The sequence below is a fragment of the Taudactylus pleione genome, unplaced genomic scaffold (assembly GCF_031769625.1).
Source record: "Taudactylus pleione unplaced genomic scaffold, aTauple2 ptg000203l, whole genome shotgun sequence".
Lineage (NCBI taxonomy): Eukaryota > Metazoa > Chordata > Amphibia > Anura > Myobatrachidae > Taudactylus > Taudactylus pleione.
The window spans coordinates 9704497-9726249 of NW_028284605.1; the positions used below are offsets into that span (position 1 = coordinate 9704497).

Sequence of the window (21753 nt, forward strand, 5' to 3'; positions counted from 1 at the left end):
AAGATCCCTTGGCTCAGGTGAGAGATATCCCGTCGTGCGCATGCGCGAGACCCGGCTAATGACGGGTGATCCGTCGTTAGGGGTCTTGTAGCAGATGGGGCGAGCTGTCGATGTTGAGTGACAGCTCGCTCAGTTTGCTGGGCGGGCCGTGGGCGTGCCAGGCCAAACAGAGGCGTTCCTGTCGGAACGCTTGCCGTTTGGGGGCGGCCCCACTGACATCATTAGTGATGTCAGTGGGGAGCTTCCTGCTCAAACAGAGCAAGAAGCTCCCTGGGGCTTAAGGTTGACGAGACCCTACCTTAGGGTCTTGTCGTAAGCCCCAATGTCGTAAGCCCCAATGCTCGCGATGGTCTTGACTAACGACCAACATGGAGGCGGACGTTCAGGATGCAAGTGGCCGCCCTGTTTCAGAACGACCGCTTGCATCCTACGACCGCCTCTGAATAAGGCCCTGTATGTATTATCAGTTGGACACTAACTAGAACAAATAATTTTTATTTATTTCAATGTGGTTAGTATCAATGAGTAAAAAATTCACACAGGTATACTGTATAATTAATATTATATGTGTAGCTGTTGTGAGTTGCAGTAAGGTGGCAAAAATAGCAAATGCAGATAAATATAGAGATTGCTCATATTGCCTGTCAGTGACCCAGTATTGAGTAAACACCAAACTTGTTAACTTTTTTCTGAGTTACAACATGAGAAATTGCTGATGTTCATATTTGTGTCGACTTCCTCTGCATTGATAGGACCATTATAAGGGTGCAGAGCTAACCTTTGTCTTACTCAGAGAAGCTATGTTATTTAGCAGTGGTTAGCCACAGGTTGTTTAAGCCAGCATTGGAACATATTTTGTTCTAACATTCCAACCATATTTATATACACTACCAGTCAAGAGATTTAGTACGTTTTCTAAGTTTTTATTAAAATTCAAGTTCAGTGACTAACCTGAATTGGTACAAAGGTAAACTGCTAGAGGTTAGAAGAAGCCAAAAAATTAATGGGTTAAGAACTTACAGCTGTTCTGCAACAATTAAAAAAGACTTGCCAAGGCCATGACACACTGCAAGAGGACTACTGAAGACTGGAAGAAGGTCTTATGGATCGATGAATCAAAATGTTAAATATTTGCTATATCAAGCACATTTTTTTTAAGCCCTCGGGTATGTGAAAGGATGGTTCCTCAGTATGTGGAGTCTATTTACTAAGCTTCATGGAGTGTATAAGCCAAAAATTTAAAAGGGCAATACTTTCAATAGGAAAACATCCCAGGTCATAACTTAGTATATAAACCCAACTGTGAAGGAGGAAGCGATAACCTGGGGTTCTTTGCTGCATCTTAAGTCTGCGACACCCCCAACCAAAAGGTCTATCAAAGTATTTTTCAGCGCCATGCAACACCCTCTAGTCTGCTCCTAGTTGTCTAAGGGTTCATCATACAACAAGTAATGAACCAAACATACATCTAGGTTATGTCAGAGCCAACTTGGTCAGCTTCAAATCATGGAGTGGCCAGCATAGTCTCCAGACAGAAACCCCATCAAGCTGGTTTGGGATGATCTGGACAGAAGGGTGACAGCAAAGCAACATACAAGTGCTTTAATTTTAGAGTACACTGAAACATTAAACTGTGGAAATATCCATAATCACTGGAAAAATTGGGTTGTTGTAAAACTTTTGGCTGGTAGTGTATAATTGTATATACCTTCAAGTGTTTTGTTTTGTTTTTAGATTTTTTTTTAGAAATTAAAAGCAGCCAAAATTATGTAACTTGGATCTGTTTTAGTTTATATCAATAATATTCATTTCAAGTAAATTTTGACCACCTCACAAAACCTGAAATCACAAGGGAGGAACTTAAATGTAATCCAAATTACGAGTCTGGACCTCACTCAGACCCGGTCGCAAGTGCTGAGCGCTCGCAAGCAGGTCGATGTTGAGGCCCTGCACACGCGCAGCGGCCGCACTGCGCGTGCGCAAGCCCCGGAGCGAGAGAGAAATTGTCTCGCTCCGGAGCTCACTACAAAAGGGGCGGCTGTTTATGTTGATCGACAGCTCAACCCGTTTTGTAGGCGTGGCGGCGGGGTGGTTTCACAAACGGAGGCCTTCCTTAAGGAACGCCTGCCATTTTGTGGGCAGCTTCACTGACATCAGCAGTGATGTCAGTGGGGAGCTTCCTGCTCGATCAGAGCAGGAAGCTCCCTGGGGCTTGCGGTTGCTGAGACCCAACCTTAGGGTCTCGTCGCAAGCCCCGATGGTCGCAATGGTCCTGGCCATCGCTACCATCAACCTGGTCGGTCGCTAACGCTGTGGGTGTTAACCCACAGCCTAGCTAGCGACCAGGAGCCCGCACTTGAAAAGTCGGCCGCCCTCATTCAGAGCGAGCACTCGCATCTTGCGACCGCCTCTGAATGAGGGCCTCTGTTCTACTCAGAACCCCAAAGTTCAAGTTTGTTCGCATCTCAGTAAAAACATACCGCTCATCTCTAATACTCGTATATATTTATATATAAACAAGGTTTCTGACTTAATGTTATTTATTCTCCAAGAGCTGGAAGCTGCGACTGCCTCTCTCTCTCTCTCTCTCTCTTTCTCTCTATTATATATATAATATTTAACATAATTATTTGTATGAACATTTTTTAACAATTTTTTTGACACTGCAATAGTTAATGAATAAAATAAGAATAGTTTGGTGTTATGTACACACTTACTCTTTTCCTTGCTTGTTAAAGCTGATAGTTGCCCAGCCTGGCATGAAACCTGGATCCCTTGAGAACCACAAAAGAACCAACAAGATGAATAAAACCAAAACACAGATCTCTGCAAAGCTCATAGAACCCAACTTCTTGTGCTCAGCAGAGATGACCTTGTAAGCCCGCCTCTCTTTTTTCTTCTGTTCTGGGTTATCACCACAGCCAAAATTCTTTTTGAAACTAGAAGACAAGCAAAGCAGCATGGTTGATCAGGATTAATAATTTACAGAGTTGTAGCGGTGGTAGAGAAAAGGTACTCCTGATCTCTATCATATACATATCCTGGTATCCCCACATCAGGAAACCTATGGTGATGTGCAGGTACATAGAAAGAGCTTTGTACAACAAAAATACTATACTATACAGTACATCTGTGTTTTTACATCTTTACTCCTATGTTGTCAGTGTCACATTTATCTTTGGTGCTTCCCTGATAAAGATTCCATCATAGACTTACTTAATTCCCAGGAACATGATCTGCAGCCAGATCCAGGAAAGAGCAAGTAACAGTATCATGGTGGGGAAGGCAAAACCAAACCATGAAGCAAAATTTATGATATTGTTGTTTCCAGGGAACAGCCTGCAAGACAAAAGGACATTTCTCAGGAATTAACCACAAATCAACAAAAGAGAACCAAAAATATAACTGGGTTTTTGGAACTATAACATTGGTTAAGAACACTGAATTGTTATTGTTCATTAACAAAAATTGCTTGTAAAATGTAAGATAAATTACTTTGTTCCTTTGGAACTGGACTAGCTCAAAGGTTAAAATTTGTTATTAGATTTACCAACAATATACTGTATAAGCCACTAATGTAGCCTTTAATATCATAAATTGTACATTTCATTAATTACATTTATTCCCTACTTATATTTCTCCCAAACAACCTTATAATATACTATGTACGGCAGAGATGTGAACAAACTTATCCCTTTTTTTTGCCCCAGTTCACAGAATAATAAGCCTGGTTTGCCTGTCTCTGCCTAGTCTCCTTCATATAGGTGACATGCATAGCTTTTTATAGTACACAAATGTAACTATTTGTCTGCTTTCTGTATACATGGCATCCTCAACCTATTTCAATTGAGGGAACTGATTAATGAGTATGTGTCCACATTGCATGTTTGGGTGTCTAACTGGAAATACACCTGGTGGAAAAAAGAAAAAGTCCACCCTCATACTACTTTCATTTCAAAGTTTAAATTTTCCTCATAAAATAATGATTGGTTTGACTTAATTTATGGCTCAATTAGACATAAATGAGTTAAACCCAATCGATATAAGTTATTCAGGATAGTAAGTAAACATAAAGGCATACGTATAAGGAAGTTAGTCATGAGAGAGGCAACCAATCAATATAAGTTAGTTATCGGCATGATGGGACATGAGGAGAAATAGGTAAGTTAGTCATCAGAATGGGGGGGGGATATATGGGGATATAGGTAAGTTAGTTATGAGAGTGAGGGGACATAAAGGGATAAATATAAGTTAGTCATGACAGTTAGTATACATATACAGGGATAGTAATGAGACAGAGGGGACATACGTGGATATAAGTAAGTTAGTCATCAGAGTGAGGGGACATACTGTACGAGAATATAAGTAAGTTAGTCATCAAAGTGAGGGGGCATACTGTAATATCATATAAGTAAATTAGTCATCACAGTGAGGGGACATACTATACGAGGATATAAGTAAGTCAGTCATCAGAGTGAGGGGACATACTGTACGAGGATATAAGTAAGTTAGTCATCAGAGTGAGGGGACATACTGTACTAAGATATATGTAAGATAGTCATCAGAGTGAGGGGACATACTGTACGAAGATATATGTAACTTAGTCATCAGAGTAAGGGGACATACTGTATGAGGATATAAGTAAGTCAGTCATCAGAGTGAGGGGACATACTGTACGAGGATATAAGTAAGTCAGTCATCAGAGTGAGGGGACATACTGTACGAGGATATAAGTAAGTTAGTCATCAGATTGAGGGGACATAATGTACGAGGATATAAGTAAGTTAGTCATCAAAGTGAGGGGACATAATGCACAAGGATATAAGTAAGGTAGTCATCAGTGTGAGGGGACATACTGCACGAGGATATAAGTAAGGATATAAGTTAGACATCAGAGTGAGGGGACATAATGTATGAGGCTATAAGTAAGTTAGTCATAAGAGTGCGGGGACATAATGTACAAGGATGTAAATAAGTTAGTCATCAGAGTGAGGGGACATACTGTACAAGGATATAAGTAAGTTAGTCATCAGAGTAAGGGGACATACTGTACAAGGATATAAGTAAGTCAGTCATCAGAGTGAGGGAACATACTGTAAGAGGATATAAATAAGTTAGTCATCAGAGTGAGGGGACATAATGTACAAGGATATAAGTAAGTTAGTCATCAGAGTGAGGGGACATACTGTACGAAGATATATGTAAGTTAGACAGCAGAGTGAGGGAACATACTGTACGAGGATATAAATAAGTTAGTCATCAGAGTAATGTACAAGGATATATAGTCATAAGAGTGCAAGGATATAATGTACAAGGATGTAAAAAAGTTAGTCATCAGAGTGAGGGGACATACTGTACAAGGATATAAGTAAGTTAGTCATCAGAGTGAGGGGAGATACTGTATGAAGATAAATGTAAGTTAGTCATCAGAGTGAGGGGACATACTGTATGAGGATATAAGTAAGTTAGTCATCAGAGTGAGGGGACATACTGTATGAGGATATAAATAAGTTAGTCATCATAGTGAGGGGACATAATGAACAAGGATATAAGTAAGGTAGGCATCAGTGTGAGGGGACATACTGCACAAGGATATAAGTAAGGATATAAAATAGTCATCAGAGTGAGGGGACATAATGTATGAGGATATAAGTAAGTTAGTCATAAGAGTGAGGGGACATACTGTACGAGGATGTAAATAAGTTAGTCATCAGCGTGAGGGGACATACTGTAGGAGGATTTAAGTAACTTAGTCATCAGAGTGAGGGGATATACTGTACAAGGATATAAGTAAGTTACTCATCAGAGTGAGGGGACATACTGTACGAGGACATAAGTATGTCAGTCATCAGAGTAAGGGGACATACTGTATGAAGATATACGTAAGTCAGTCATCAGAGTGAGGGGACATACTGTACGAGTATATAAATAAGTTAGTCATCAGAGAGAAGGGACATAATGTACAAGGATATAAGTAAGGTAGTAATCATTGTGTGGGTACATACTGCACGAGGATATAATTAAGGATATAAGTTAATCATCAGAGAGAGGGGACATAATGTATGAGGCTATAAGTAAGTTAGTCATAAGAGTTAGGGGACATAATGTACGAGGATGTAAATAAGTTAGTCATCAGAGTGAGGGGACATACTGTTCAAGGATATAAGTAAGTTAGTCATCAGAGTGAGGGGACATACTGTACGAAGATATATGTAAGTTAGTCATCAGAGTGAGGGAACATACTGTACAAGGACATAAATAAGTTAGTCATCAGAGTGAGGAGACATAATGTACAAGGATATAAGTAAGTTAGTCATCAGAGTGAGGGGACATACTGTATGAAGATATATGTAAGTTAGTCATCAGAGTGAGGGGACATACTGTATGAGGATATAAGTAAGTTAGTCATCAGAGTGAGGGGACATACTGTATGAGGATATAAATAAGTTAGTCATCAGAGTGAGGGGACATAATGTACAAGGATATAGGTAAGGTAGGCATCAGTTTGAGGTGACATACTGCACAAGGATATAAGTAAGGATATAAGTTAGTCATCAGAGTGAGGGGACATAACGTATGAGGATATAAATAAGTTAGTCATCAGAGTAATGTACAAGGATATAAGTAAGTTAGTCATCAGAGTGAGGGGACATAATGTATGAGGATATAAGTAAGTTAGTCATAAGAGTGAGGGGACATACTGTACGAGGATGTAAATAAGTTAGTCATCAGCGTGAGGGGACATACTGTTGGAGGATTTAAGTAACTTAGTCATCAGAGTGAGGGGACATACTGTACAAGGATATATGTAAGTTACTCATCAGAGTGAGGGGACATACTGTACGAGGACATAAGTATGTCAGTCATCAGAGTAAGGGGACATACTGTATGAAGATATACGTAAGTCAGTCATCAGAGAGAGGGGACATACTGTACGAGTATATAAATAAGTTAGTCATCAGAGTGAGGGGACATAATGTACAAGGATATAAGAAAGGTAGTAATCATTGTGAGGGTACATACTGCACTAGGATATAATGAAGGATATAAGTTAGTCATCAGAGTGAGGGGACATAATGTATGAGGCTATAAGTAAGTTAGTCATAAGAGTTAGGGGACAAAATGTACGAGGATGTAAATAAGTTAGCCATCAGAGTGAGGGGACATACTGTACAAGGATATAAGTAAGTTAGTCATCAGAGTGAGGGGACATACTGTACGAAGATATATGTAAGTTAGTCATCAGAGTGAGGGAACATACTGTACAAGGATATAAATAAGTTAGTCATCAGAGTGAGGAGACATAATGTACAAGGATATAAGTAAGTTAGTCATCAGAGTGAGGGGACATACTGTATGAAGATATATGTAAGTTAGTCATCAGAGTGAGGGGACATACTGTATGAGGATATAAGTAAGTTAGTCATCAGAGTGAGGGGACATACTGTATGAGGATATAAATAAGTTAGTCATCAGAGTGAGGGGACATAATGTACAAGGATATAAGTAAGGTAGGCATCAGTGTGAGGTGACATACTGCACAAGGATATAAGTGAGGATATAAGTTAGTCATCAGAGTGAGGGGACATAACGTATGAGGATATAAGTAAGTTAGTCATAAGAGTGAGGGGACATAATGTACGAGGATGTAAATAAGTTAGTCATCAGCATGAGGGGACATACTGTAGGAGGATTTAAGTAAGTTAGTCATCAGAGTGAGGGGACATACTGTACAAGGATATAAGTAAGTTAGTCATCAGAGTGAGGGGACATACTGTACGAGGACATAAGTTAGTCATCAGAGTGAGGGGACATAATGTACAAGGATATAAGTAAGGTAGTAATCATTGTGAGGGTACATACAGCACGAGGATATAATTAAGGATATAAGTTAGTCATCAGAATGAGGGGACATAATGTATGAGGCTATAAGTAAGTTAGTCATAAGAGTTAGGGGACATAATGTACGAGGATGTAAATAAGTTAGTCATCAGAGTGAGGGGACATACTGTACAAGGATATAAGTAAGTTAGTCATCAGAGTGAGGGGACATACTGTACGAAGATATATGTAAGTTAGTCATCAGAGTGAGGGAACATACTGTACGAGGATATAATTAAGTTAGTCATCAGAGTGAGGGGACATAATGTACAAGGATATAAGTAAGTTAGTCATCAGAGTGAGGGGACATACTGTATGAAGATATATGTAAGTTAGTCATCAGAGTGAGGGGACATACTGTATGAGGATATAAATAAGTTAGTCATCAGAGTGAGGGGACATAATGTACAAGGATATAAGTAAGGTAGGCATCAGTGTGAGGTGACATACTGCACAAGGATATAAGTAAGGATATAAGTTAGTCATCAGAGTGAGGGGACATAACGTATGAGGATATAAGTAAGTTAGTCATAAGAGTGAGGGGACATAATGTATGAGGATGTAAATAAGTTAGTCATCAGCATGAGGGGACATACTGTAGGAGGATTTAAGTAAGTTAGTCATCAGAGTGAGGGGACATACTGTACAAGGATATAAGTAAGTTAGTCATCAGAGTGAGCGGACATACTGTACGAGGACATAAGTTAGTCATCAGAGTGAGGGGACATAAAGTACAAGGATATAAGTAAGGTAGTAATCATTGTGAGGGTACATACTGCACGAGGATATAATTAAGGATATAAGTTAGTCATCAGAGTGAGGGGACATAATGTATGAGGCTATAAGTAAGTTAGTCATAAGAGTTAGGGGACATAATGTACGAGGATGTAAATAAGTTAGTCATCTGAGTGAGGGGACATACTGTACAAGGATATAAGTAAGTTAGTCATCAGAGTGAGGGGACATACTGTACGAAGATATATGTAAGTTAGTCATCAGAGTGAGGGAACATACTGTACGAGGATATAATTAAATTAGTCATCAGAGTGAGGGGACATAATGTACAAGGATATAAGTAAGTTAGTCATCAGAGTGAGGGACATACTGTATGAAGATATATGTAAGTTAGTCATCAGAGTGAGGGGACATACTGTACAAGGATATAAATAAGTTAGTCATCAGAGTGAGGAGACATAATGTACAAGGATATAAGTAAGTTAGTCATCAGAGTGAGAGGACATACTGTATGAGGATATAAATAAGTTAGTCAGCAGAGTGAGGGGACATAATGTACAAGGATATAACTAAGGTAGGCATCAGTGTGAGGTGACATACTGCACAAGGATATAAGTAAGGATATAAGTTAGTCATCAGAGTGAGGGGACATAACGTATGAGGATATAAGTAAGTTAGTCATAAGAGTGAGGGGACATAATGTTCGAGGATGTAAATAAGTTAGTCATCAGCATGAGGGGACATACTGTAGGAGGATTTAAGTAAGTTAGTCATCAGAGTGAGGGGACATACTGTTCAAGGATATAAGTAAGTTAGTCATCAGAGTGAGGGGACATACTGTACGAGGACATAAGTAAGTCAGTCATCAGAGTGAGGGGACATACTTTATGAAGATATAAGTAAGTCAGTCATCAGAGTGAGGGGACATACTGTACGAGGATATAAGTAAGTTAGTCATCAGAGTGAGGGGACATACTGTACGAGGATATAAATAAGTTAGTCATCAGAGTGAGGGGACATAATGTACAAGGATATAAGTAAGGTAGTAATCATTGTGAGGGTACATTCTGCACGAGGATATAATTAAGGATATAAGTTAGTCAGTCATCAGAGTGAGGGGACAAACTGTACAAGGATATAAGTAAGTCAGTCATCAAAGTGAGGGAACATACTGTACGAGGATATAAATAAGTTAGTCATCAGAGTGAGGGGACATACTGTACGAAGATATATGTAAGTTAGTCATCAGAGTGAGGGGACATACTGTATGAGTATATAAGTAAGTCAGTCATCAGAGTGAGGGGACATACTGTACGAGGATATAAGTAAGTTAGTCATCAGAGTGAGGGGACATACTGTAGGAGGATTTAAGTAAGTTAGTCATCAGATTGAGGGGACATAATGTACGAGGATATAAGTAAGTTAGTCATCAGAGTGAGGGGACATAATGTACAAGGATATAAGTAAGGTAGTCATCAGTGTGAGGGGACATACTGCACAAGGATATAAGTAAAGATATAAGTTAGTCATCAGAGTCAGGGGACATAATGTATGAGGCTATAAGTAAGTTAGTCATAAGAGTGAGGGGACATAAGGTACAAGGATGTAAATAAGTTAGTCATCAGAGTGAGGGGACATACTGTAGGAGGATTTAAGTAAGTTAGTCATCAGAGTGAGTTGACATACTGTACAAGGATTATAAGTAAGTCAGTCAGAGTGAGGGAACATACTGTACGAGGATATAAATAAGTTAGTCATCAGAGTGAGGGGACATACTGTACGAGGATATAAGTAAGTTAGTCATCAGAGTGAGGGGACATACTGTATGAGGATATAGGTAAGTTAGTCATCAGAGTGAGGGGACATACTGTATGAGGATATAAATAAGTTAGTCATCAGAGTGAGGGGACATAATGTACAAGGATATAAGTAAGGTAGGCATCAGTGTGAGGTGACATACTGCACAAGGATATAAGTGAGGATATAAGTTAGTCATCAGAGTGAGGGGACATAACGTATGAGGATATAAGTAAGTTAGTCATAAGAGTGAGGGGACATAATGTACGAGGATGTAAATAAGTTAGTCATCAGCATGAGGGGACATACTGTAGGAGGATTTAAGTAAGTTAGTCATCAGAGTGAGGGGACATACTGTACAAGGATATAAGTAAGTTAGTCATCAGAGTGAGGGGACATACTGTACGAGGACATAAGTTAGTCATCAGAGTGAGGGGACATAATGTACAAGGATATAAGTAAGGTAGTAATCATTGTGAGGGTACATACTGCACGAGGATATAATTAAGGATATAAGTTAGTCATCAGAATGAGGGGACATAATGTATGAGGCTATAAGTAAGTTAGTCATAAGAGTTAGGGGACATAATGTACAAGGATATAAATAAGTCAGTCATCAGAGTGAGGGGACATACTGTACGAGGATATAAGTAAGTTAGTCATCAGAGTGAGGGGACATACTGTAGGAGGATTTAAGTAAGTTAGTCATCAGATTGAGGGGACATAATGTACGAGGATATAAGTAAGTTAGTCATCAGAGTGAGGGGACATAATGTACAAGGATATAAGTAAGTTAGTCATCAGAGTGAGGGGACATACTGTACGAAGATATATGTAAGTTAGTCATCAGAGTGAGGGAACATACTGTACGAGGATATAATTAAGTTAGTCATCAGAGTGAGGGGACATAATGTACAAGGATATAAGTAAGTTAGTCATCAGAGTGAGGGGACATACTGTATGAAGATATATGTAAGTTAGTCATCAGAGTGAGGGGACATACTGTACAAGGATATAAATAAGTTAGTCATCAGAGTGAGGAGACATAATGTACAAGGATATAAGTAAGTTAGTCATCAGAGTGAGAGGACATACTGTATGAGGATATAAATAAGTTAGTCATCAGAGTGAGGGGACATAATGTACAAGGATATAACTAAGGTAGGCATCAGTGTGAGGTGACATACTGCACAAGGATATAAGTAAGGATATAAGTTAGTCATCAGAGTGAGGGGACATAACGTATGAGGATATAAGTAAGTTAGTCATAAGAGTGAGGGGACATAATGTTCGAGGATGTAAATAAGTTAGTCATCAGCATGAGGGGACATACTTTATGAAGATATAAGTAAGTCAGTCATCAGAGTGAGGGGACATACTGTACGAGGATATAAGTAAGTTAGTCATCAGAGTGAGGGGACATACTGTACGAGGATATAAATAAGTTAGTCATCAGAGTGAGGGGACATAATGTACAAGGATATAAGTAAGGTAGTAATCTTTGTGAGGGTACATTCTGCACGAGGATATAATTAAGGATATAAGTTAGTCATCAGAGTGAGGGGACATAATGTATGAGGATGTAAATAAGTTAGTCATCAGAGTGAGGGGACATACTGTATGAGGATATAAGTAAGTTAGTCATCAGAGTGAGGGGACATACTGTACAAGGATATAAGTAAGTCAGTCATCAAAGTGAGGGAACATACTGTACGAGGATATAAATAAGTTAGTCATCAGAGTGAGGGGACATACTGTACGAAGATATATGTAAGTTAGTCATCAGAGTGAGGGGACATACTGTATGAGTATATAAGTAAGTCAGTCATCAGAGTGAGGGGACATACTGTACGAGGATATAAGTAAGTTAGTCATCAGAGTGAGGGGACATACTGTAGGAGGATTTAAGTAAGTTAGTCATCAGATTGAGGGGACATAATTTACGAGGATATAAGTAAGTTAGTCATCAGAGTGAGGGGACATAATGTACAAGGATATAAGTAAGGTAGTCATCAGTGTGAGGGGACATACTGCACGAGGATATAAGTAAGGATATAAGTTAGTCATCAGAGTGAGGGGACATAATGTATGAGGCTATAAGTAAGTTAGTCATAAGAGTGAGGGGACATAATGTACAAGGATGTAAATAAGTTAGTCATCAGAGTGAGGGGACATACTGTAGGAGGATTTAAGTAAGTTAGTCATCAGAGTGAGTTGACATACTGTACAAGGATTATAAGTAAGTCAGTCAGAGTGAGGGAACATACTGTACGAGGATATAAATAAGTTAGTCATCAGAGTGAGGGGACATACTGTACGAGGATATAAGTAAGTTAGTCATCAGAGTGAGGGGACATACTGTATGAGGATATAGGTAAGTTAGTCATCAGAGTGAGGGGACATACTGTATGAGGATATAAATAAGTTAGTCATCAGAGTGAGGGGACATAATGTACAAGGATATAAGTAAGGTAGGCATCAGTGCGAGGGGACATACTGCACAAGGATATAAGTACGGATATAAGTTAGTCATCAGAGTGAGGGGACATAATGTATGAGGATGTAAATAAGTTAGTCATCAGCGTGAGGGGACATGCTGTAGGAGGATTTAAGTAAGTTAGTCATCAGAGTGAGGGGACACAATGTACATGGATATAAGTAAGGTAGTCATCAGTGTGAGGGGACATACTGCATGATGATATAAGTAAGGATATAAGTTAGTCATCAGAGTGAGGGGACATAATGTATGAGGATGTAAATAAGTTAGTCATCAGCGTGAGGGGACATGCTGTAGGAGGATTTAAGTAAGTTAGTCATCAGAGTGAGGGGACACAATGTACATGGATATAAGTAAGGTAGTCATCAGTGTGAGGGGACATACTGCATGATGATATAAGTAAGGATATAAGTTAGTCATCAGAGTGAGGGGACATAATGTATGAGGATGTAAATAATTTAGTCATCAGCGTGAGGGGACATGCTGTAGGAGGATTTAAGTAAGTTAGTCATCAGAGTGAGGGGACACAATGTACATGGATATAAGTAAGGTAGTCATCAGTGTGAGGGGACATACTGCATGATGATATAAGTAAGGATATAAGTTAGTCATCAGAGTGAGGGGACATAATGTACGAGGATGTAAATTAGTTAGTCATCAGAGTGAGGAGACATACTGTAGGAGGATTTAAGTAAGTTAGTCATCAGATTGAGGGTACATAATGTACGAGGATATAAGTAAGTTAGTCATCAGAGTGCGGGGACATACCGGGATATAGGTATATTAGATATTATAGAGGGGATATAAGGGGATATAGGCAAGTTGGTCATCAGATGAGGGACCATAAGAAGATAAAGGTAAGTTAGTCATCAGAGAGAGGAGGCATAAGGGGATATAGATAAGTTAGCCATCAGAATGTGGGGACAAAAGAGGATATAGGCAAATTAGTCATGAGAGAGAGGGGATACAAGATAATATAAGCATTTAGTCATCAGAGTTAGGGGATAAGTCATGAGAGAGGGAACATAAGGGGATATAAATATGTTATTCATCAATGTGAGGGGACATAAGGGGATTTAGGTTAGTTAAGAAATCGAAGGGGCACAAGAAGATAAAAATAAGTTAATCATGACAGTGAAAGGACACAATGGGATATAAGAAAGATTGTTATGATGAGATTAAGAGATATAAGTAAGATAGTCATAAATAAGATAGACATAAGGTTTATAAGTACTTGTATACCTTTGATAAATGTGTCAAACAAACAAAGAAACGCATAGAGCCTCATTCTAATTACTACTTGCTGGTACTCTCTTTGCAAGCCCATGGACAGTCACTGAACTAACACCGCTCACATTGAGCTTGGATCACAGATTTGATACACAGGAGGGACCTATGGGAGGTCCATTTATATGACCAATTACTGTTTCTACTTTCATCCTTAAAACAGACATTTCAACTTCAAAGACCTTGCTTCTGTATCATATTTCATATATTGGAGTAATTATTAAAACACAATATTGAAAAGGCTTACATTTACCTGAACACTAATTACTCCAAAAACAATTCCAGGCACACCATATCTATATAAGTGCTTAATAATTTTACATGTATTATTTCTTAGAATTTTTTGAAGTTTTTTACTGTTGTTTATAATTATCATAATGCATCTGTGGAATTATTATGGACTAGCTGGGATACTCGGCATTGCCTGGGTTGAAGACTGAACCCTGAAATACATCTGCAGTCTTCATTTTTTTTACATTGTACTCACCTATAACATGGATAACTATACAAATTAGGAGTAAATGACAGGGCAGACAGGCATGTTCTCATACCGTTTGGAATGGGGTATATCAGGGGGATCGATATGAAAGACCGCCTGACGCATGTATATAAGTGCCTAAACCTAATCCCCCCTTCCCCGCAGCCTAAACCTAAGTCTCCCGGGGGGGGGGTGCCTAACCATAACCTCCCCCCCGGGGGTGCCTAACCCTTATCCCCCTTTCCCTAGCCTAACCCTAACCCTCCCAGGAGGTGAGACAAACCCTAAGTCCCCCCCGAAGCCCCTAAGCTAACCCTCACATGGCTGTCCGTGCCTGGCATCTGGCTTATCTTCGATCGGTATGCCGGGCGTCGGGCTCCAGACATAGGTAAAATGACAGGCGTCGGGATCTTGATGCCTGTCATTAGATCCCTGTTGGGATTAGACAGTCGGGAAGCCGTCGGTCGGCATTTCGACCGTTGGCTTCCTGACTGCATCCCATATCAGGAGCAGACTGACTTGTAAAACAGAAATCTGTATAGCTTCCAAACTCACTTGAGTTCAGAAATCATTGCAGAATAGATGGTGTTATTCAGCTGCAGACAGATATGCCATCATAGCTGCTAACATGTTAGCAGCTGTGATAGCTGTAACATGGTAATGCAGCAGGAGGTATCACACCTCCTGCATGCATTACTGATCTGAGCTGCGTACAAGGATGCAGCATCGGAGCATCTGCGATCCCTTTGGCGGGCTGATTGACCTTGGGGTCACGCAAACCGGTTATCACAGATGAGTAAAAGGGGCTAGGAAATCTCTGTCAGCCAACGGAGATCCTGGTCACTCCACTCCCCCCCAAAAATGGCATTTTTGGAAACGGAGGCCATCGCCACCCCCTGACAGTCTGCTGATGGACTGCATGCACATGCGCAGTATGGGTAAGGCGCATGTACAGGTTCCCGATAATCACTCCGTCCACAGCTAAATCACCCCCTGAAATCACTCTGCAGACCAACATTGAAGACCATGTCTAGCAGGGCTGCAATCAGGAGGGAATGCCGGGACTGAAGTCCTGTTCCCGGACAGAAGGGGACTGTGTGGCTGCGATCAATCTCCCCTGCTGTTTGTAATCTCTGTATGCTAAATTTACCAGGATCAAAGATTGTGGATTGATTAAGTCAGTGGTTCTCAAACTCGGTGCTCAGGACCCCAGACAGGTCACGTTTTCCAGGTCACCCAGCAGGTGCACATTTGTAGTCATTACTGGCTGACACATTTTAAAAGATTCACAGGTGCAGCTAATTATTTCACTTGCGATTCTGTGAGGAGACCTGGAAAACATGCACTGTGTGGGGTCCTGAGGACCGAGTTTGAGAAGCTGTGGATTAAGCTGTCTGCCACAGTCTGAATGTATTATGTGCTGAGTTGCTCATGAGCCTGCAAAGCATTGTGACAGTGCCTGTATGAAGCGAGACCCTCAGTCACCACAGAACCGGTGAAATTTAAGACTGTCCCAGTCTTATTGGCATTGGATTGAGTGACTTTGTGTGTCCCTGAGTAAATTCAAACCCAGGCAAATACCTAATCTGGTCAAACTACACCACCATGCCAAATTTGGTGAAGCTAGGTTCAACTCTGGCCGTGCATAAAATACAAACGGAGAGACAGCCACACACACTTTCTCACTTATTATATAGCTATGTGATGCCTATCAATTAATATTTTGTCACAGGAAATAAATGATGCCGCTAAAGACAATACTGTCAGCACAGGTCGGACGAGCCAAGTAGGAGAAGCAAGGAGGAAGAATGAGAAATCCGGTCCCACGCTGCACTAGTTGTATGGCTGCAGCATAGTAGATTCTCAGCATCTTGCAGGTTCCAAGATTTGAGGTAAAATCAGCTGATTTGGGAGAATACTGCCACACAGAGGGAGGTGAGTAACAATGGGGACGCATAGTGAGAACATTGCAGCACTGTGAGGCAATAATGTGAACTTGGGGCACTGTGTTCCAATAATCTGAACTGGGGGCACCATATGACAACATGTGACATATGGGTACTATGTGGCATCATGTGAACTAGTGGCAATATGTAGTAGCGTGTGAACTGGGGTCACTATGTCATCATGTGAATTGTGGGCACTACAGTGTGGCATCATGTGAACTAGAGGCACTGAGATCACTCTGTGGCATTATGTGAATTGAGGGTACTACAATGTGGCATCATGTGAGCTGGGGGCACTGTGTGACACAATGTGAACTGAGGGGCACAATATTGTGCCATAATGTGAACTGGCTGCACTACAGTGTGTTCAACACATTTGTGGTGCTATAAGTATTTACACATTTTACTTTATAATAATATCACCAGAATATATTTGACAATTCTATTGGTAACTTACTGGCTGCTCTTTGAGAACAATAACAAGTATGTGGTGCACTTTGTGATGTGTGGGAGCATTGGCAGTAATGTACTGACAGGGCACAGGCTGGTATGTCACTGGTGCTATTATACTATTGGGAAAACTAGTATAAAATGTATGTGGAATGATTACCATTAATCATCTTTGTTAGTGTACTATGCACAACATTAATATTTATTCTCAAAATGACTGGCTCATGACATTTGGCCATGACCCCTAGATGTAATATATTATATACTGTATATATAGCCTCTCCCTCATACAATTGGAAGATTCTACTTTTTCACTGCATGGGCTGATTTTTCCTTCTCAACAAGATGATCATTTCCCCATTAGCAGTGCACTACCACTTGGTATGACACATTATATTTTGTGGGCCCTAACATTGTTCACCAGTGGACTCTTCATGCCTCATTCTGACACTGTCCACACCCCTCCAGTTGATAACCACACCTACCCAAATTCCCAGTGGTGCCCTGGCATTCACCTTGTGGGCCCTTCATGACCCAGTCCAACAATTTGGCACAAAGTATAAAAAGCTATGGAATTAAAAGAATCAATTATTTCTTAATCAGTACATTGTTACACTGCTGTAGCAATAAAAAAAATCAGATTTGTGTAAGGGGTAGCGGCTAAGAGGAATTTATTGATTTAGCATTTCATTACTAAGCATAGAAATTTATGCTCCTGCACTCTCATTGAAACCTTAAAGTACCTACTCGTCCATCTGTCCTTTCAAGACAAGGTTGGGTGTGGTGCCAGTCAATGTTGCAATGCCTCCAATGCTGGCAGAATAGCACACACAAAGGCTCATGCCCTTGCATAGTTTTAGGTGCTTCTGTAGTCTTATAGATTGTTTCTCTTCCTTGAGTTTGTTATCCTCTAGATCAATCACAACTGCAGTTACACCTAAAAAGCAAAGCACTAAAATTACATATGCAATCTCTGAAAGGATATTACAAAGACAATAAACAGTAATTCAAGAAGACAAGTATTCTAAATATAAATTTATATATATACATATACTGTACATATATATATATATATATATATACAGTAAATATATATATATACAGTAAATATATATATATATATATATATTTAAAATATAGTTCTCTTAAGACAATAAACTGATCTACTGTACATCACAACTACATTATTTGTATTTTTTGTATGTAGGTCAGATCATTTTAGAACTACCAGTAGTGTCAGACTTGGGCATAAAAGTTCCACAGTGGGAATGCAGTGGCAGAGAACCATGCTTAAGGGGTGTGGTCAGCCTCCACAATAGAGGCTTGGTCAACCATTAGAAAGGACAGGGGTTTGTCAGGCCTGTTAAATTTGATTAGCAAGATTGCGAATCTCAATGCAGTTTCCAAAGAAACTAACCAAGGGCTGTGGATTGATAGTATCTAAATAAAATGTCGACAGGGTCAAAAGGTTGACTGTTAAATGGACTTAGGTTGACAGGGTTAAAAGATCAAAATGCAAATGGTTGACACAGAAAAGGTCAACACTTTTTTTGTTATTGTAACCCTAATCCAAACCTTCCCCCTTGTGCCTAACCCTAACACTCCCCCTGCTGCCTAACCCTTACCCTTCCTCAAGTGCCTAACCCTAACTCTAACCCTTACCCTAACTTTAACTCCAATTCTAACCCTAACCCTAAAAAAGAAAAAATCATGAAAAACCATGTGTCAACTTCTTTTGTGTTGTACATTTGTATGTTGACCTTTTGACCATGTCGACTCATTAACCTTCTAAAAATAACAGAAATGTGTGTGATGTATTTGCATAACAGACTATGGTATCCAGTATATTTGCAGTGTTGACCAATTTGCACCCCCAAATAAATAAATAAATAATGTTTGTAATGTTTAAACTCTTTTTTTGACAGGTTTGTGTGGAGTAGGTTAAAAGTCACATCCATCAGGCGAATGAGGGATTAGAATGGTAGACACTTTCCCTATTCTTACCCGGTACCTTCCCTCCAGTGTCAGCTGTGTCTTAAGCAGATCCTTTCAGTGCTGTGACACCGTCTTCTCTCTGCTCTTTGAATCAGCCTCTGTGTACCTCTTCTGCGAGGGTACGGAGGTAATCGGCTGCTGGAGCAGGGAAGATAATGTTGTACCTGCACTCGCTGTGTGCCAACGCATTTCATACAATGTACTTTTTCAAGGATAACACATTGGGGGAGATGTATGAAGCCCAGAAACGGTATCAGCGCACGTTATGTGTGCTGATACCGCTTCTCCTCGATGTATAATTGGGGATCTGGGCGGTAAATGACAGAGGCGCTATTACCGGTTCTGCTATCTACAAGATAGCAGCGCCGATAGCCTGGGCTATGTATGAACGGTCAGATCGTCTGACCATTCGGCCGGCTGTAGCTGTCGTTATCGACAGCTACAGCCTGGCACTAGCCTATCCCCACAGCAGGGACAGCGCTGACCCTGCTGCGGTGGCTGCCGGCTCCAGGGCTCCACGCGGGGATCTCGCGATACTTGCGAGATCCCACGCATGCTCAGTGGAGCCGGCGGGGACAGAGTCACAGCGCATCAGCACTAGGCTAACGGGTAGCACCGGAGGGGGGAGTTAATGCTCCCCCTCTCCAGCCGATGAGATGTTCTTACATCTCATCGGTAGTGCTTCCTGCTTCGCCTCGGTAAAGAGGCGAAGCAGGAAGCGTTATAGCGGCACTTAACGTGCCACTTTCATACATCTACCCCATTATATCCAAGGCTGTCCTTTCAAGTCCGGATCAGTTTTTTTTCTTTTTTACTTAAATCAACTTTATTAACACACATTAAAACTTACACACTTTTGTCAGATTGATTAAAACTAACTCAGGATAGTCAGATCCTTACAAAATAAAGGTGTATGGCTTTTTCAGCAATGTTGTGTCATATTAATTTGTAATGTGTAATATGTCATTCTAAAGGTCAACTCTAAATCCTTGGTCTTTTCTTTCTATGTTTATTAGTTCTCCTCTTTGCATTGTTTTCTAGAAATTTCCTGGTTAGTTCTTCACTTTGTGCTTGAACAACTTTTTTGTCTGTACAATTTCATCTTATGCCACGTATACACTAGACAATAAATTGGACAATTTGAATGATAAAGATATCGTTATCATTCATCATCCGCAATATCGTCCAGAGTATATGCCGTCAACAACCAGCGATGCGCACTCCCGCTGCTCTTTGACAGCATCTGTCATCGCCCGTACTTGCAGGGCAACCTGACGATATTGTCAGGTTCTGCAAGTACGGGCATGAGGGAGGGCGACGTCACTGAACGTCACCCTATGGGCAACAAATGTCATTAATGACATTGAGCACATCACTGTCGGGGAAACACAAGACGATATCACTCATGGAGCATATCGGCTAGTGGGTACCCACCTTCAGCCTTTTTTTCTTTGCGTCCTTGTTTTTACAGTACTGTGATCTATGTAGATTTCTAGGTCTGAGAATACTACCACTTCTGTACTCATGGAGGTGGTGAACTCCAGGTATATTTTGTTGTTATTGATATATTCAATGAATTAGTTACATTTTTTGTTTGGTCCATCCTATATAAATTGTAGATTGTTAATGTAGCGGTACCAACAAATCAGGTATGTCTCGTATGGGTTGTTGCTCCATATTGTATCATCCTTCCATTTCCTGACAAAAATATTTGCTTAGCTAGGTACAAAATGCTTTTCCATTTGTTTGTATATAGTGGTCTCCTTTATACCAAAAATAATTATGCTTAGTATATAATCTATACTGATCATGATAAAGTTATCTGGCTGTTGGGCAGATTGGTCAATGTTCACAAATAGAATCTAGTGTGCTCGCACCCTGCATCATGTTCAATGCACGTATATATAGAGATTTTATGTCACTGGTGCATAGTTTGTATGTGCTCTTTCACTCAAAATTTTCCATTACCTGAAGGACTTGCAAAGTATCCCTTAAATAGCTTCTCTGGTGGAGTGGCTAGATGAAGTGGTCTATATAGTGGTATAAATTGGCCGTGATGGAGGATATACCTAAGATTATCGGTCTTCCAGGAGGATTGGTGATATTCTTATGGACTTTCGGCAGTTGATAGAAGACTGGAACTTTTAAGTTTTTAAGAAATAGATAGTCATACTCTTTTTTTAAAAAAGAGACTGAAGGCATACAGTATAGGTACTTGGCACAGTATATTTACTAACCTAGGCAACTCTGTGCCTACAGTATATGCTGATTTCTTGCATTATGCTGATCAGTTATGTGAATGCTGAGAGATTGGATGGTACTGTCTTCAGTAGAAAGACTTTGGGCCTTATTCTGAGTCAAAAGCAAGTGGAAATGTGGGCGGATCTCGCAGATATATGCAGACTACGCATGTGCCATAGGAAGAAATCGCCTGAACATGCCTCGGACAAGAAGTATGCATATGGACGGAGTTTGCAAGTGCGTCTAGATACGTACACACTCTTTCAGTGAGATGGGTATTTCTGGGTGGTAGCTCAGCACCAACGATGTGGATACAGGGAAGTTGTGGGAGTGTTATTCATGGGAGTGTCTTGGGCATGTAAGCCAAATTCCATGCTCATTCATGGCATGGGAACGCAGATAGGACACCTGCTTCTGACAGATCTTTTGCACCCAGCATGAAGTGA

At 40.3% G+C, this 21753-nt stretch overlaps 1 protein-coding gene across 1 annotated transcript in view; it reads right to left on the reverse strand.

Moving 5' to 3' along the window:
* Window positions 1–21753, reverse strand: part of SLC13A2 (solute carrier family 13 member 2) — a 121613-nt gene that overhangs the window by 44208 nt on the left and 55652 nt on the right. The window contains exons 5-7 of the mRNA XM_088477810.1: window positions 17819–18008; window positions 3217–3339; window positions 2718–2939 (exon numbers count right to left, since the gene is read on the reverse strand). Of these exons, the coding sequence (XP_088333936.1) occupies window positions 2718–2939; window positions 3217–3339; window positions 17819–18008 (535 nt within the window). The remainder of the gene's footprint in view (window positions 1–2717; window positions 2940–3216; window positions 3340–17818; window positions 18009–21753) is intronic.